Source organism: Xenopus laevis, chromosome 4L, assembly GCF_017654675.1.
Source record: "Xenopus laevis strain J_2021 chromosome 4L, Xenopus_laevis_v10.1, whole genome shotgun sequence".
NCBI classification, from domain to species: Eukaryota; Metazoa; Chordata; class Amphibia; order Anura; family Pipidae; genus Xenopus; species Xenopus laevis.
Window position 1 is genome coordinate 43,645,945 of NC_054377.1, and position 15,759 is coordinate 43,661,703.

The 15,759-nt window shown below is 37.4% G+C and overlaps 1 protein-coding gene across 1 annotated transcript in view; it reads right to left on the bottom strand.

Moving 5' to 3' along the window:
• Nucleotides 1–1,917: 1,917 nt before the first annotated feature.
• The window catches only part of LOC108713497 (copine-2-like), a 95,602-nt gene continuing 81,760 nt past the window's right edge, over nt 1,918–15,759 (bottom strand). The window contains exons 12-16 of the mRNA XM_018257063.2: nt 14,109–14,163; nt 12,574–12,625; nt 6,216–6,349; nt 4,307–4,543; nt 1,918–2,937 (exon numbers count right to left, since the gene is read on the bottom strand). Coding sequence (XP_018112552.2) covers nt 2,830–2,937; nt 4,307–4,543; nt 6,216–6,349; nt 12,574–12,625; nt 14,109–14,163 — 586 coding nt within the window. The 3' untranslated portion in view covers nt 1,918–2,829. The remainder of the gene's footprint in view (nt 2,938–4,306; nt 4,544–6,215; nt 6,350–12,573; nt 12,626–14,108; nt 14,164–15,759) is intronic.

Consider the following 15,759-nt stretch of genomic DNA (forward strand, 5'->3'; position numbering starts at 1 on the left):
AGGTTTCCTAAATGTACAGAAAACTTACAAAGCAAAAGCCTCAGAATAATTATAATAACTGTTAGCAAAAGTAGCTATAGAAGGATAGAACAACGAAGCAGTTTTATATTCTTCACAAGGACTTATTCCCCACAACCTCATAATAAAACATTAGTCATTACATTACCAACCTTAAAGGAGAACTAAACCCTAGCCCACCTCTACTGCCCGGTGCAATGCCCCCCCCCCTCTAAGCTCCCTGCCCGTAGCATCTATTCCTTTTAAACGTTTGCCTGTCTCCTGATCTGCTATAAATCTGCAGAGTTCGAAGTTGCCATCTTCTGTCTGTCTCTGATCCTCTGCTGTAAGAATGGCAAAACGAATCTTAGAGGAGCATGCACAGTTGAATCTATGTCCTGAATAACCTTCTACTGCACATGCTCCTGCAAGATCCATATCAGCATTTGACAAGGGAGGATCAGAAGACAGAAGATTGCCCCTTTGAACTCCACTGCGCATCTCTGCAGGTTTATAGCAAGTCAAGATGCAGGAAAACTTAAAAAAATTGATGCTGTGGGGGGGGCAATGGAGCGGCAGTGGAGGGGGCTAGGGTTTATTGCTCCTTTAAGATTGCAAGCTAAAGGGCAGAACTAGTGATAAAGCAAGAACAATTCAGTTACACAGGAATTAATATTGCGTGTGTGCAGTATATTGAACTAGGATTGACCCCAAACTTTACTTTGTCACAGTTTGGCAGGTTATAAAATGATGATCTAAGAGGCTTCATTTCAAGCCTCTAATATTATAATTAAATGTATAAAAAGTTATATAAAAATGCATTATTTGAAAAGCTGGAAAGAGTCAGAAGAAGAAGGCAAATAATTCACTATACACTATAAAAAATAAATAATGAAGACCAATTGGTCATTCTATAACATACTAAAGGTTAACTTAAAGGTCGACTACCCCTTTAAGCCAAAGTTTATAAATGAGATGTGCTAAATATCTAAAATGCATGTTGCATGTCACATTGGTATAATAAGAGTTACTATTTAGCTGCTTTGTAAACTGCCCCCTTTGGTGTCTATTGGTAAGCTACTGACTCTTTAGTATTTGTGTAACCCACAGAAAAAAAATTATTTATTGTGTTCTTTTTCTTCCATTTATGTTAGCAGCACAGAGCGGTTATATTTGGCAAGGAAGCATCATTATTCAGAAAGAAGGTCCTATTTTATCAAATGGAGTATAAAATAAACACTTGCTGCCTAAAACACGACTTTGTTCAGACATTCGTACTCTTGCTATTTTACTTCTGTAGACAGCAGGGACAGAGTTGCACCACTCTTAAAACCATGGAGATCTTGGTAATAATCAGCTAAGTGTAGTGTAGTTGTATATAAATAAGACTACAGAAAAGTGGCTCCCTGTGAGGAATCTGGAGCAGTGAGGCTCAGCCTGAAAGCCAGTTAGGGTGAGATTTGTTCTTGTAGACACATGTGAAAGATGGACAATAAGGAGGAGTCCTAGGGTAGATACTATGCTAGATAGTCTAGGAACGATGGCTGAATGATACACAAATGTTTTCCTATAGTGTATATACTGTATGTTACCATTTTATGTTCTAAGGGAGGACCCTGGCTAAAGGTTGGACCTCCAAGGAGGCTGAAAATGAACCACTGTTATACACTGTAAAACCAAGTAACTACTCAGTTTTCTCTGGGCATAAGCAACTGTTGTTAAAACTCCAGTGGCTGATGAATTGCTGGTCTCTATAACAAAGAAAGGCTTTGGGGGAAATTTACTAAAGGGGCGAAGTGGCTAACGCTAGCGAAAATTCACCAGCGTGACGTCATTTTGGCACTTTGCCAATTTACTAACGGGTGCTGAAAAAGATTGGAATTTTTTTTTGGGGTACCCTCCTCCCCCCTACATTTCCTAACATATGGCACCTAAACTATATAGTGGGCATATGTGTAGGGCAATATAAGACTTCTATTTTATTTAATGAATGTTTTCTAGGTTTGTGTAGTTAATGCTGCATATACGTCCATTGTATTTTAACTTGGCGCCATATGCAAATTAGGCTTCGCTACCTTTCACCTCCCTGGGCGCAAATTCGGATTTTAGTGAATTTGAGCAGCCCTGGCGAAACTACACCTGGCGAAGTGTGGTGAAGTGATGCGAAGCCGTCTCTAGTGCATTTTCGGCTCTTAGTGAATTTGCCCCTTTAAGTCTAATTTCCCATTGAACAGCTAATGGCACTGTAAAATGATATGTATTTTATTTTTAAAATATATTTAAAACATTTAACATTGTTAACATAACCTGTGACCATTGCTAATCCCTGAGCCCTCCATGGCAAACTCTGGTCGGTACTGTTGGTTTGGTGTTATTATTTCTAAGGTATCACGTTTTTAGGGAAAATACAACATTAGTAATATCTAATAATATAGATAAGAAGGCCTTTGTTTTTCTTGATGGAAATTGTTATTGAGGAAAAATATGGCTGTGGGGTGAGGGAAAGGTGGGGTCCAGGTGCTTTGAAAACCAGGCAAATAACTAATTAACTAAATGAACACCATAATTTTAAGTAAAAAATACATACAACTGTGGCTCTTAATGATTTTGCATTGAACCTCCTTGTTAACTCAACAACTGACAATAAAATAGGATAATATCCTTCCAACCCCCCCCCCATACAAAACTGGCAAACACACTTGCAGATTTCCAATCTGAGGATGATGCCCTCACAATGTGGCAAGCAATGAGGTACTTCTACATATTGTCAGGGTGGGTAAATACAAATAATGTACACAGATCTCATTGCTTGTGGGCAGTTTTAAGTCATAGCTATACACTGTCAGACTTAATTGGAGGCAGATTATGGTTCTTGAAATAGTCTACCACTTGCTGTGGAAGTTCTGCTAGAACCGCTTTAGCCAGAGTTTCCTTGGGTGCCTGAAAGATACAGAAAAAAAGAGTATTACATCATTTCATGATCATGGAATTAAGATACAGAATTGCAAAATCCTTGTTCATTTCAAAGTGCCTAAGCAAAGTAAATGAAAAACTACTTTTAATTTGGTTTGTGGGAAGATGGTGGAAAACAAAACCTTAAAGGGGTGGTTCACCTTCCAAACAACTCAGTTGTTTTCAGATTGTTCCCCAGAAATAAAAACTTTTTTGCAATTACTTTCCATTATTTATTTTAAAAATTTTTTTGCAAAATCTAAGTTTAAAGTTGAATGTTCCTGTCTCTGGTGTTTCAGTCTGGCAGCTCAGTAATTCAGGTGCAGACAAACAGCTACAATTTTCCAACATTTAGTTGATACATTTCTCAGCAGCATCTCTGGAGTATTAGCAACTATTGTATCAATTCTAACAGCTGCCTTTAATGAAACCCAGAAATTCTGCTCAGCAGGGACACAGATAAGAAATGTATCAATTTAATGTATCAATTTATAACCGTTAACAGGGTCGGCGACCCCCCCTCCCAGAGCTGCTTTAGAAGGTGAAAAATGACACTTTACACTTCAATATTACAAAAACGGGTTTGAAGGTGAACAACCCCTTTAAGTTGCATTAAAGAACCAGCGACATCAAATTTTTTTTAATTCGTTATTATACAACGAAAAAACCACAAAGACAAAAGAAATGACAAAAGACAAAAGAAATAACGTACCGAAACTCCGCTTGCGCTCCTCTTCAGATAGGCGACAGGGCGACGATCCATCATGTGGCGCTCGCTTTCTCCTCCCCAGCTATCTCCTATAAGGAAGGCAAGGAGGAGAAATAGAGTGCTGCAGGATGGATCGCCTTTTCTGAAGAGGAGTGCAAGCGGAGTTTCGGTAAGTTATTTCTTAATAAAGACAGTTATTTCAACGTTTAATTTGTCCTTGTGGTTTTTTTTTCGTTGTATACTAACAATTGTTTTACAAAGAAATTGATGTTACTGGTCCTTTAATATTTGTGTGTTTGCTAAAAATGAAAAATGTAGGGAATAATGACTAAAGAGGCAAGAACAAGCTACATAAAAAGATCACCCCCACAATGTTCTAATAGTTCTGTTATTTTAGTACATCTCTCTGTATTGTTCTTTTTGTATGAGTCAGAATACTATGTCATGCCAATACTGCTTTGTTAGATAATAGTGAAAATTTACTAAAATATCCCAGAGGGCAGGACAGGACTGGTTCTTATGTTCAGTCTGGTGTAAATAATAGTGCAGGAAAAGGACACCAGTACACAGTCTGTCCCTGGTAAAAAGGGCATTTTAGCAATATTTTAGCAAAATGATATATTATTACTTTAGAAGTCCTTTACTTACATTGCGAAATTCCCGGAATGGCACAAACTGTACAATATCACGTGATGCCTCTTCGCCGGTGTTGGATCTCAGAACTCGGTTGTCTCCATCTAAGAACTCCATGGCAGAAAAGTCTGCGTTTCCTACCCCAATGATAATAATGGACATGGGCAGCTTGGAGGCTTGGACAATAGCATGTCGGGTTTCATCCATGTCACTTATGACACCATCTGTTATAATGAGGAGGATAAAATATTGCTGCAAAAGAATACAGGATTCAGATGAGCTTGGTTTTTCTCACAAATGTGGAATAAAATAAGCATAGTGTTATGGTAACAGTTACAGGTATCCTATTAGCTAATATTTCAGCAACATCTGTGCAGAATGCTTGCATGTGATTGGCTGCGTAATCTATCTGTCCCTAAGTGAACAACACATCAATTAAATGTTTAGGTAAGCATGTGCACATCTTTTTGATCTGCGCTGGGTTTCATGCAATAATCTGAAGATTTCAGGGTTTTCAGGCAAAAATCTGGATTTTAAGGTGGAAAATCAGAAAAATTTGTACGATTCGTATTTTTCACAATTTTTTCACGTTTCTTTTCCTGCAAACAAAATTAATAAATAATGGTAAAAAAAAAAACCTGTGCGTATTTGGTCTGAGTTTTTTTCAGAAAATATTGAGATAAATTCGGACTTTGATAAATGGCTCCCAGTCTCCAAAAAAAATCGTTGAAACATTAATTAAAACCAGTAAGATTGTTTTGCTTCCAGTAAAGATTACTTACAGCTTAGTTGGGATAAAGTACAAGGTACTACTGTTTTATTATTACAGCGAAAAAGGAAATCATTTTTAAAAATTAGAATTATTGGCTTAAAAAGGAGTCTATGGGAGATGGCCTTCCTGTAATTCAGAGATTTCTGGATAACGGGTTTCCTGATAATGGATCCCATACCTGGATGTCTATGGTTGATTTGTCTCATTTATCTAAACCAAACCAACCATTTGACTGTTTGTACATAATCAGTTGACCCAAATGAAATAAACAACATGGCAAAGTATGATGTTCCCGAGTTGTTCCCTACTGGAGTCGTTTCATGAATGGCTGGTCTGCTGTAGGATTTCACCTACAATCATAGTTCTGTATAACATTGTCAGTTTTATTACAATTATATGATCATTTCTTGGTGTGTTTGGCTGCCTTTGGACATGTTAAACTTCATGACAACTCCATTCACATCATTAGAGGACATGACATTATGGTCTGCTCCAATAAACCAAGCAACTGACTGGCTCTTTAATGGAGTTTTTAATGGAGCCGCACACATGCACTTATATGCAGCTGGGGAGCTTTTGGTGGTTGAATAAATGGGGTAAGCTCCACAACTGCATATAAGTGCGTGTGTGTCTCAGTTAAAAAAAACCTCTTCAATACTTCAGGGACGTAGAGGTCGGCCAAATGGACATCCTGCACCACCAGTGCAGCTTACTGTTGAATGGCCGGTGTGTGTTGAATTAACTACAGTGTCGTAACTAGATGTTACTGGGCCCCACAGCAAATTAATTTTAGGGCCCACAACATATTGAGAGGTTGCCCTGTTTTACCAATATATATTGTAATGGTTTATTAATTAGCGCCTCATGGGGCCCCTTATACCTCCTGGGCCCCCCTGCAGGCGCAGGGTCTGCTTCCTCTGTAGTTACGCCCCTGATTAACTACATTCTTGAGTTTTGTGGACATTATTTACACTGCTAGAAATATTTCAGAGCTAAATACAGAAAAACCTTTGTTACTAATGCTGAACCTCCTACTCATGAGTGAAAGAAGAGATAGTCTGAGCCTATATTGAAAACATTATGAGACTTCAGACAATAAATCAAGTCATGATCTTTTAAATAAAGCAGACCAGAGCTGTGTTTGCTACTCACCGCTGCAGATTCTTGCTGTGTTGCTTGGGCTGCAAATCGTGCAACATGGTTGATTATTGGAGAGAAGTTTGTTGGTCCATAAAACCGTATGTTAGGTAAACAAGCTGAGTAGGCCTCTATAATTCCTTCAACTCCTGAAAAAGAAGAAAGTGTCTATGCTTGATACTTAGGAGAAAATATCACTTTGACAGGAAAAAGGCCATCACAGACATAAACATTAAAAAGTTAGGAAGTTTGCATGTTAGCTTCTCCAGCAACATGCTGTTTCCTCTAAACACATAGACATCAGTGATATCCTGTTGTAATTTGTTTTTTGAGTGGTAATAATATTTCATTTTAAGTATTCATTTCAGGTTTGCTATGGTGGTATATTTGCCATTTCCAGATGATGGCAATAACTGATCTATGAGGCTAGTTATGCATTTGCCTTTGTTGGATGAGATTGCATTGCCAAAATATATGTAGAAAAGTCTCTATTTCTGTGCCATCTCTCCAGCATTGAGGTTTCAGTATATATTTTCATTAAAGGAGAAACAAACCCGTACTAGAAAAAAACCCTACCCTGCGTAGACCAACCTCCCTCCTCTCCCACAGCCCAAAGAAGATAGAAAAAAGAAGATGGCGTCTGTGAACTCCCGAGGCCAGATTTGCATGGAGGGGTAAGTAAAAAATTAGGGGCATTTGCCTGGGGGGCAGTTAGGCTGTGGGGGAGGTTGGTCTACGCAGGGAAGGGGGGGAGGTTTTTTTTCTAGTACGGGTTTGTTTCTCCTTTAAGGCAATAGAGTGTTAGCTATCACCTCTTTAATAGCTTTTGGTGGTGTACTTAGCTATTTTTGCCGATGTTTAGTGGTAAATATTTTTTACTTCTTCTCCCAATTGTTAATTTGTGGGATTTTTTTTTTTTTTAAATATTCTGATTTTGATGCTTTCTTGAAGGCCTAGCAAACAGTACAAACATTTGGCTAAAATGATAACACACACACAGAAAACACTCACAATACAGAGGGTGGAAGCATGTTCTCAGTGGCAGATAGAAGTAGTCAAAGAAATTAGGTCTTTAAAGAGATCCCTGCAAAAGTTCTAAAAAGAGCATACTGAACATCCATAAGTTATAGGTCCCCTTTAAATGAAAAACGTACCCCCTTTTGGACATGAGTTCATTCAGTGGGGCTTATATAAAAAGGTGTACCTCCAGATTTTAAAATAAATGTTTTTTTTACAGACATACCTGATTTCATAAATTATAAGGAAACAATCATTTAGCCTCTGTGTAATGCACCCCTTCCATTGTCCCATTATGGGGAACTTGAAGATCCTTTTTAGTGGTGCACAGATTCTCTAAAAAGCAGAGGGGATCCAAGTATTTCTGGATGAGCTTATGTCAAAAAATGTGGTATGTTTTAGAGTTTATGCTATTTCAGAACTGAAGCTTTTTTCTATATCCGCCACTATTCTTGATTCAAAAATCACAATCATTGCTTGGCCAGAGCAACTCTAAAATGTATGGAAATAGCATCAATAGTGTCATAGGTAACTTGAAATAACATCTAGATGTCTTGAAAAAAACTGTAAGCAAACACATGGAGTGTTGTCTTTAGATTTAAAGGAGCTGTTACTCTGTTGATACCCCAGGTTTTTTCTTGCTTTTTATATCCTGTTCTTCACTTGTCTCTCTTTGTCTCTTCTTATATCTAGCTCCTTTATCAGTTTGAAAAAAACCCCCCTATATTTGCTGTAACTACTAACATTGAATTAAAGTCCGGAAAAATAATGGGGGAACCCCAACAAGATATTTTGGTCACACCAAGTGCTAACAGTACTGTATTATATAAGTTTACAAATTAGTAAGTAAAATCAAACCACGGATTGTGTATTTTCGCCATCGAACACAAGGAGGACTGGGCGTCCCAAATGACATCATTTACTTCCACGCCACAGTACTTGCACAACTAACTAAACGGCACATACTGAAAAATCCTCCAGTGTGGGTGGAGATAGAAAATGCACTTCATTCATCACTAAGCCTACAACATGTTTTATTGATGGACAAAAATTCCCGACCCGCTACGAATTCACCGGTAATACAATTCTCTCTAAAATCCTTGGACAAGATTACATATAAACATAAAATTATATCGCCACATATCCCAGCTTCTCCACATTTCTGCAATCCTAAATTTCCACCAGGTATGTCTGCATTACAATTTAAATGATGGATAGACAATGGATTTACTAAAATCTATCATCTAATGCAAGGCAACTTTACTGACTGGCATACCTTTCACCAAAAACACCAGGTTCTGGATACAGAACGATTTCGATTCTGCCGAATAGGTCACTATCTAAAGTCACTGGACAAGGACCTTTTTACACGATCCAACACACTACATGAAACATACTGTTTAAAATATCCCTCATCTCGGAGATTGATTGAACTATTGTATATCTACCAAACCAATACCATACCTTAAATATATCCATGATTGGACACAGGAACTCCAACTAGATATGGAAGAAGCTAACTGGATAGAAACAATAGAATGAACCACTAATAGCTCTATTAATATATATACGCCAAGGAAACCAACTACAATGTACTAAGTAGATGGTATATGGTTCCCGTCCGTAAAGCACAATGGGATCTCAATACCAATCCACATTGCTTTAGAGACTGCTCTGATATGGGCACCATGAGTCATATCTGGTGGTCCTATGCAAAAGCACAGAAATTTTGGGGTAGAGTATACCAACTAATATACTCAGTACTCAATATAAATTTACGTAAACATACAGCACAAGCTTTGCTTAAAAGCAAAATAGAAGGTATTCCAACAATAGCACATACTTTAATAGCTCATATATTCACAGCAGCAAAACAAGTCATTGCCAAAGCGTGGCTATCGCCATCGTTACAATTGGGAAATTTAAAAGCAAGAATTAACACAATCGTCACACTGGAAAAACTAACCAGTGTACTGCAAAATAAACAAAAAATGTTTTATAACGTGTGTGACAAAATATATCCAGCTCTCGCACACCACAATTCAATTAGATATCTGGTGCTCTGTGGTAGAGGTTCGGCAACCTCACAATCTGTTAGAAGTACAAAGTATCCACGGCACACAGCTTAGTGTAAGCAAGGATCTCCTTGCACGTTTATTGCGGTAGTGAGCAACGTTTCGGGGTCACACCCCTTTGTCAAGCCTGCGGCCATTAGTGCAATCAAACATAAATAGTCATACAATTACAATGATTGGTGCAACAATTAGTGTATAAAATACAATGATTGGTGTAATAAATACATAAAATTTTCATAGAGTTCAATATAAAATTTACATAGAAAATATTGCACAAGGTGAAACCATTCCTAATAAACCAAAGTCCAAAAAATCCTGAAAAGAAGTGAAAAATCCTGAAAAAAAGTGAAAAAATTTTTTAAAAAAATTGAAAAACTTGAAAATGAAAAATAGGAAAATGTCCTACATTGATAATAATTATTAAAAAATCCATGAATCTTACCCTACATGATGAAAAGCGCGGTGTTCATTACCTTTCCCTGTATTATATGGGAGGAAATTATCTGTAAAAGGGGGAAAATAGCAAGATTAGTTATAAAAAGCAGGCAAGATTATATTCTTCATTTAACCCTTTAGGCTGTCTAGACTGCAAGAGCCAAATCCAGTAACACTCTCTTTGATGTAACAACTTCTTAATATCCTGTCCCTGCTTATTCTCCACTCTCTCCAGTATTTGCCAACGCAATTGCGCCACCCTGTGTCCATGAGCTGAAAAGTGTCTTGCCAGCAACATTTCTTTCTTCTCTTTTTTATCTTTTTTATCACTTCTCTCACCTTCCTTTTTAGCTAATTCAGTCACATTGCTTATAGGTTTAAAATTTCTTATTAGTGACTTGTGCTCGTTTAGACGAATTTTAATCGGTCTAGTGGTTTGGCCTACATAGGCCAAGCCACATGGGCATTTCAAGCAGTATATGACGTTAGAGGAGTCACAAGTAAAGAAACCTTTTGTCTTATGTTTAGACCCTAGTGAAGGATGTGTTACTACATCACCTGGAATAATGCCATTGCAATGGCCACAATTACGACAGGGAAAGGTACCTTTAGATTTCACAGACTGATACTTATCCCTTTCAAATTTTGGTTTAGGTTTAATTAAATCACCTATACTTCTTCCTCTTTTATACGAAAAGAGGGGTGGTGACTGAAAAAGGTGTCCGAATTTCGGGTCAGCCTTCAAGATACCCCAATATTTGAGAATGATCTTTCTGCATAATCTGGAATTAGAATCGTATGTGGAAATAAAGGGAATACGAGTTAATGTAGATTGATTCATAGTTTGTGATTTATGTGCAGTAAGGGAGGAGGTTAAGGTTATTCCTAGAGAAGAGACCCTTAAACGTAAAACTATGAATCAATCTACATTAACTCGTATTCCCTTTATTTCCACATACGATTCTAATTCCAGATTATGCAGAAAGATCATTCTCAAATATTGGGTATCTTGAAGGCTGACCCGAAATTCGGACACCTTTTTCAGTCACCACCCCTCTTTTCGTATAAAAGAGGAAGAAGTATAGGTGATTTAATTAAACCTAAACCAAAATTTGAAAGGGATAAGTATCAGTCTGTGAAATCTAAAGGTACCTTTCCCTGTCGTAATTGTGGCCATTGCAATGGCATTATTCCAGGTGATGTAGTAACACATCCTTCACTAGGGTCTAAACATAAGACAAAAGGTTTCTTTACTTGTGACTCCTCTAACGTCATATACTGCTTGAAATGCCCATGTGGCTTGGCCTATGTAGGCCAAACCACTAGACCGATTAAAATTCGTCTAAACGAGCACAAGTCACTAATAAGAAATTTTAAACCTATAAGCAATGTGACTGAATTAGCTAAAAAGGAAGGTGAGAGAAGTGATAAAAAAGATAAAAAAGAGAAGAAAGAAATGTTGCTGGCAAGACACTTTTCAGCTCATGGACACAGGGTGGCGCAATTGCGTTGGCAAATACTGGAGAGAGTGGAGAATAAGCAGGGACAGGATATTAAGAAGTTGTTACATCAAAGAGAGTGTTACTGGATTTGGCTCTTGCAGTCTAGACAGCCTAAAGGGTTAAATGAAGAATATAATCTTGCCTGCTTTTTATAACTAATCTTGCTATTTTCCCCCTTTTACAGATAATTTCCTCCCATATAATACAGGGAAAGGTAATGAACACCGCGCTTTTCATCATGTAGGGTAAGATTCATGGATTTTTTAATAATTATTATCAATGTAGGACATTTTCCTATTTTTCATTTTCAAGTTTTTCAATTTTTTTAAAAAATTTTTTCACTTTTTTTCAGGATTTTTCACTTCTTTTCAGGATTTTTTGGACTTTGGTTTATTAGGAATGGTTTCACCTTGTGCAATATTTTCTATGTAAATTTTATATTGAACTCTATGAAAATTTTATGTATTTATTACACCAATCATTGTATTTTATACACTAATTGTTGCACTAATCATTGTAATTGTATGACTATTTATGTTTGATTGCACTAATGGCCGCAGGCTTGACAAAGGGGTGTGACCCCGAAACGTTGCTCACTACCGCAATAAACGTGCAAGGAGATCCTTGCTTACACTAAGCTGTGTGCCGTGGATACTTTGTACTTATAACGTGTGTGACCCATGGATCAAATACCAATCCCCTCAAGGATTTAACCACACGACTTTGTCATTATAAAGGTATTAACCCCACTTACGACTGATATACTGTAAACCACATATACCCTGCAACACTTGATGCCTTAGCCAGCAATCTATATCATATAATATTAAATTATTTGTTGTTATAATCTGTTATGGTTTGTTTACTTCCCAAAAATACTTATATACCCATAATGCAGATATAACTTGGTTATATTATGACATAATGAGCAACCAGATAAGGCTGGTTACCAATCTGGAAAAACCAAAATTTTACAAAAAAGTTAATAGGAAAAAAAAAAAAAAAAGAGTATAAAACTTGGATTACTGTACATGACTTTATATAATACAATGTAATTGAAATTAAAATGTGCAGTAAAACATTTCATGCAATAAATGTATTAAGGTGAATTAAGACATAATTGTAATCATTTACCATGTAACCTGACAATACTCAAAAAAACTTTATATTACTTTATATAATACAATGTAATTGAAATTAAAATGTGCAGTAAAACATTTCATGCAATAAATGTATTAAGGTGAATTAAGACATAATTGTAATCATTTACCATGTAACCTGACAATACTCAAAAAAAAAATGCTATAAAAAAAGAAAAGAAAAAAAAGGCGACTGTAAACCAACCTGAACAGAAAGGACTTGTAGGATTAAAGTTAATGGCAAATTCATGAGACACCTGGAAAAGAAATGCTGAAATGAAAATAATATCCACAATCACTGTGTAACTCAGGAAAGCTGTTGTTTTTATGATATTAATATAAAAAATGCTTGGTTTAACCACTGTAATTACAAAACCACATAAGTTACTATTGTTTTGGAAAGTCCCACAACTGATTATTGTTTCTTCTGTGATTATGGGAAGTTAATGTGTGTTTAGAAACTTGTCTGAAAACCCTACCTGCCTTTAATCAATGACCGTAACCTACTGCTTAGTCTCTACGTTGTACCATCCAGACACCAGAAAAGTTACTGTCATCCTTATATGCCCAGCAGGCCTGCTGAACTGAGATACTTATAGAAGGTGCCAATCAGTATGAAGCTACCAGCGGTGTCATTACTGCAGCCACTGTTGAGAAACATTCCTCACATCTCTTATAACCTGCTCAGGATCTTTTTTAGAAGGCTGCATGCTAATTGGTTTCATGCTAACAGCCATATCAAGCAAGTGTTTTGGGGGCTTCATGTGGCTCTCTCTATCTTAGTTTACATAACTTTTTCAACTGAATGTGGCCCCAGCCTCTGCAAATGTTCTATATCACTTGAATATTACTAAAATAATATTTTATAATATAGCCATTACTATTATAAAGTGCAAAAAGTGCAATAGTCAGTCAATATTCCACTAAAGTCTACAGCTGGCTATATATGTGGTCTCTCTTGGAAAAAAGGGCTGAGTTGTACTGGGCCAACAGGACACATAAAAAAAACCATTGGGCTTGCTGAGCCAGGACTGCTCTCTGTGGTGCTGCATTAGCTCTGGGGCCCTTGATTTTACAAAGGGGCCACCGCACTCCACAGTGCCTGGAGAGGTCCAACCATGACCCAATGATGACCTCTACCAAAAGAATTTTCCAGGCAGCCTAATCCATATAAGGCTGAGCTATGGTCCATTATTGGCTGAGGATGATGCTGCTGCTTTGGCCCCATACATAACACAATAAGCCAGTAGCATCATCAAGCAGACTGAATTCACATGGGGGTGCCCAAGATACTGGCACCCCCATCCCCAGTGAATTTGTCCTTCCTTGTTAGCAGTTCAGTGAAAACATGTCAGATTATTTGTTATGGGTTACTAGGTCAGTGGAAATTCAGCTGATGTTACCACATAACCCTTTATATTTTATATATATCATTATGCACACAGTGAGAAACACCACTGGCGTAATTACCTAGACAGGGCGGCTGTGGGGGGTCCTGGTCCGTGGAGTCTGCTGCATCATAGACCCCCACCCCGACCTTTACCTTTAAAATAGCTTTGCAGTGCCGGACCAGGAGGTGCGGCATGAGCAGATCGGGAGGGGGAACCAGGGGGAGAGGACTGTTTGCTTCAGGCCCCCTCAGTAGTTTTTTTGAGGGGGGCCCGGCACTACCAGGTAAGGCCTCTGAGAAACACACAATGTTGTAGCTTTCGTTTATATCTTATATATCATTTTTGTTACCTTCCAGTCAGGTGGAAGTTGTGCACCAAAGCCCAAAGCAGGAAACAATTTATCACTAGAGGAAAAAGAAAAGGACAGAGTAACTTGTTGAGCCATAATTAAGGGCGATGTAAACTGGGACTTTAAGGCAATTTTGTCTTGAAGATCAAGCAGTTTTAGCTGTTCACACATTACAATAGAAAAGGACATATAAACTGTATGTATATGTATAAACAGGCGCCTCACCTTCAAGTTAACTTTCAGTATGTTTTAGAATGGCTACTTCTAAGCAACTTTTCAATTTGTCTTCATTTTACTTCATTACTTGCCTTCTTCTTCTGCCTCTTTCCAACTTTCAATTGGGGGTATCTGACCCCCGGTTAAACAACAAATGCTCTATAAGGCTACAAATATATTGTTATTTCTACTTTTTATGACTTGTTTTTTTCTATACAAAGTTAGCAACCCACAGTGAGCACTCCAATCTATCTTTGACATATAATTGTATCTTGGAATAAATAATTCCTGGACCAGCACTTCCTTTGTGATGTGGTGCTTTTTATTATACACACATAATACAGAACTCTGACATTTCAGTCCTTATTAGGACCTTGAAAAACACCACATCACAAAGCGAGTGCTGGTTCGGGAATTATTTATTCCAAGATACTATATATATCTTTTGCATTATAGTAAATAACATACCTCCTTTTGCAAAATATGAGGATATTAGAAGTCACCTCAGAGTTTCATGACCTGGAATTCCTCTGTAACTTACAATATCTTTATATTTTACAAGAGGGGTACTTTATTCAATATATATATATATATATATATACACAGTTGTGGTCACAGCCTCATTGCAAAATGTCTCTCTCTTAAATATATTGATAATGGGTTGAGTGCAGAGGACTCTTGTATTTGTCTATATGTATTTTGTGGTCGCAGCCTCATTGCACCCCCGCCTAATGGTTTTAAAAATTAGTGGTGAGCACAACTTTAGGTACAAGAGGGGGGTTGTGGGTGCACTCCTAAGGCCATATAAAAAATATTTAAATACAATAATCCCCTGTCTAAAAAGAGAAAAACAGGGTTTTTTTGATTAATCCTTGGTTTGGGCAATTTTTCTCCCTTAAAAGCCACAAATGCTAGCGGCTGGGGAGGCTTTGGCCTTTTTATTACCAACGCCTGTGAGACACTCATTATATTTGCTGCACTTATCACTAGGTAACACTTGCACAGACCCACACACATTACACCTATCACACTCCACATTTAGCTTTTCCTTTTTCATCTCCCTCTAAATCTATACTCACACCTGTACTTATACTTATACTCACACACATACAAGTGTGCACTTATATATACAACTTTACTTTTCCTTCATTATAGTCTCTTCACAATCACATTTTTTTTTTAAATGGGCGTTGGTCTGGGCAGTCTCCCCATCAAAAGCCGCATATGCAGGTGGTGGGGGAGGATCTAGTCCAGATTGAAACCAAGGTTTTAAATTTTGATCACAGGTAAACAGGTTAGAGACCGCCGTATGGGGTTTACCTTGACGTGGTATGGCGGCTTACCAATTTTATGATCATAACTTTGTAACAAAAAACCCTGTTTTTCTCTTTTTAGACAGGGGATTATTGTATTTAAATATTTTTTATATGGCCTT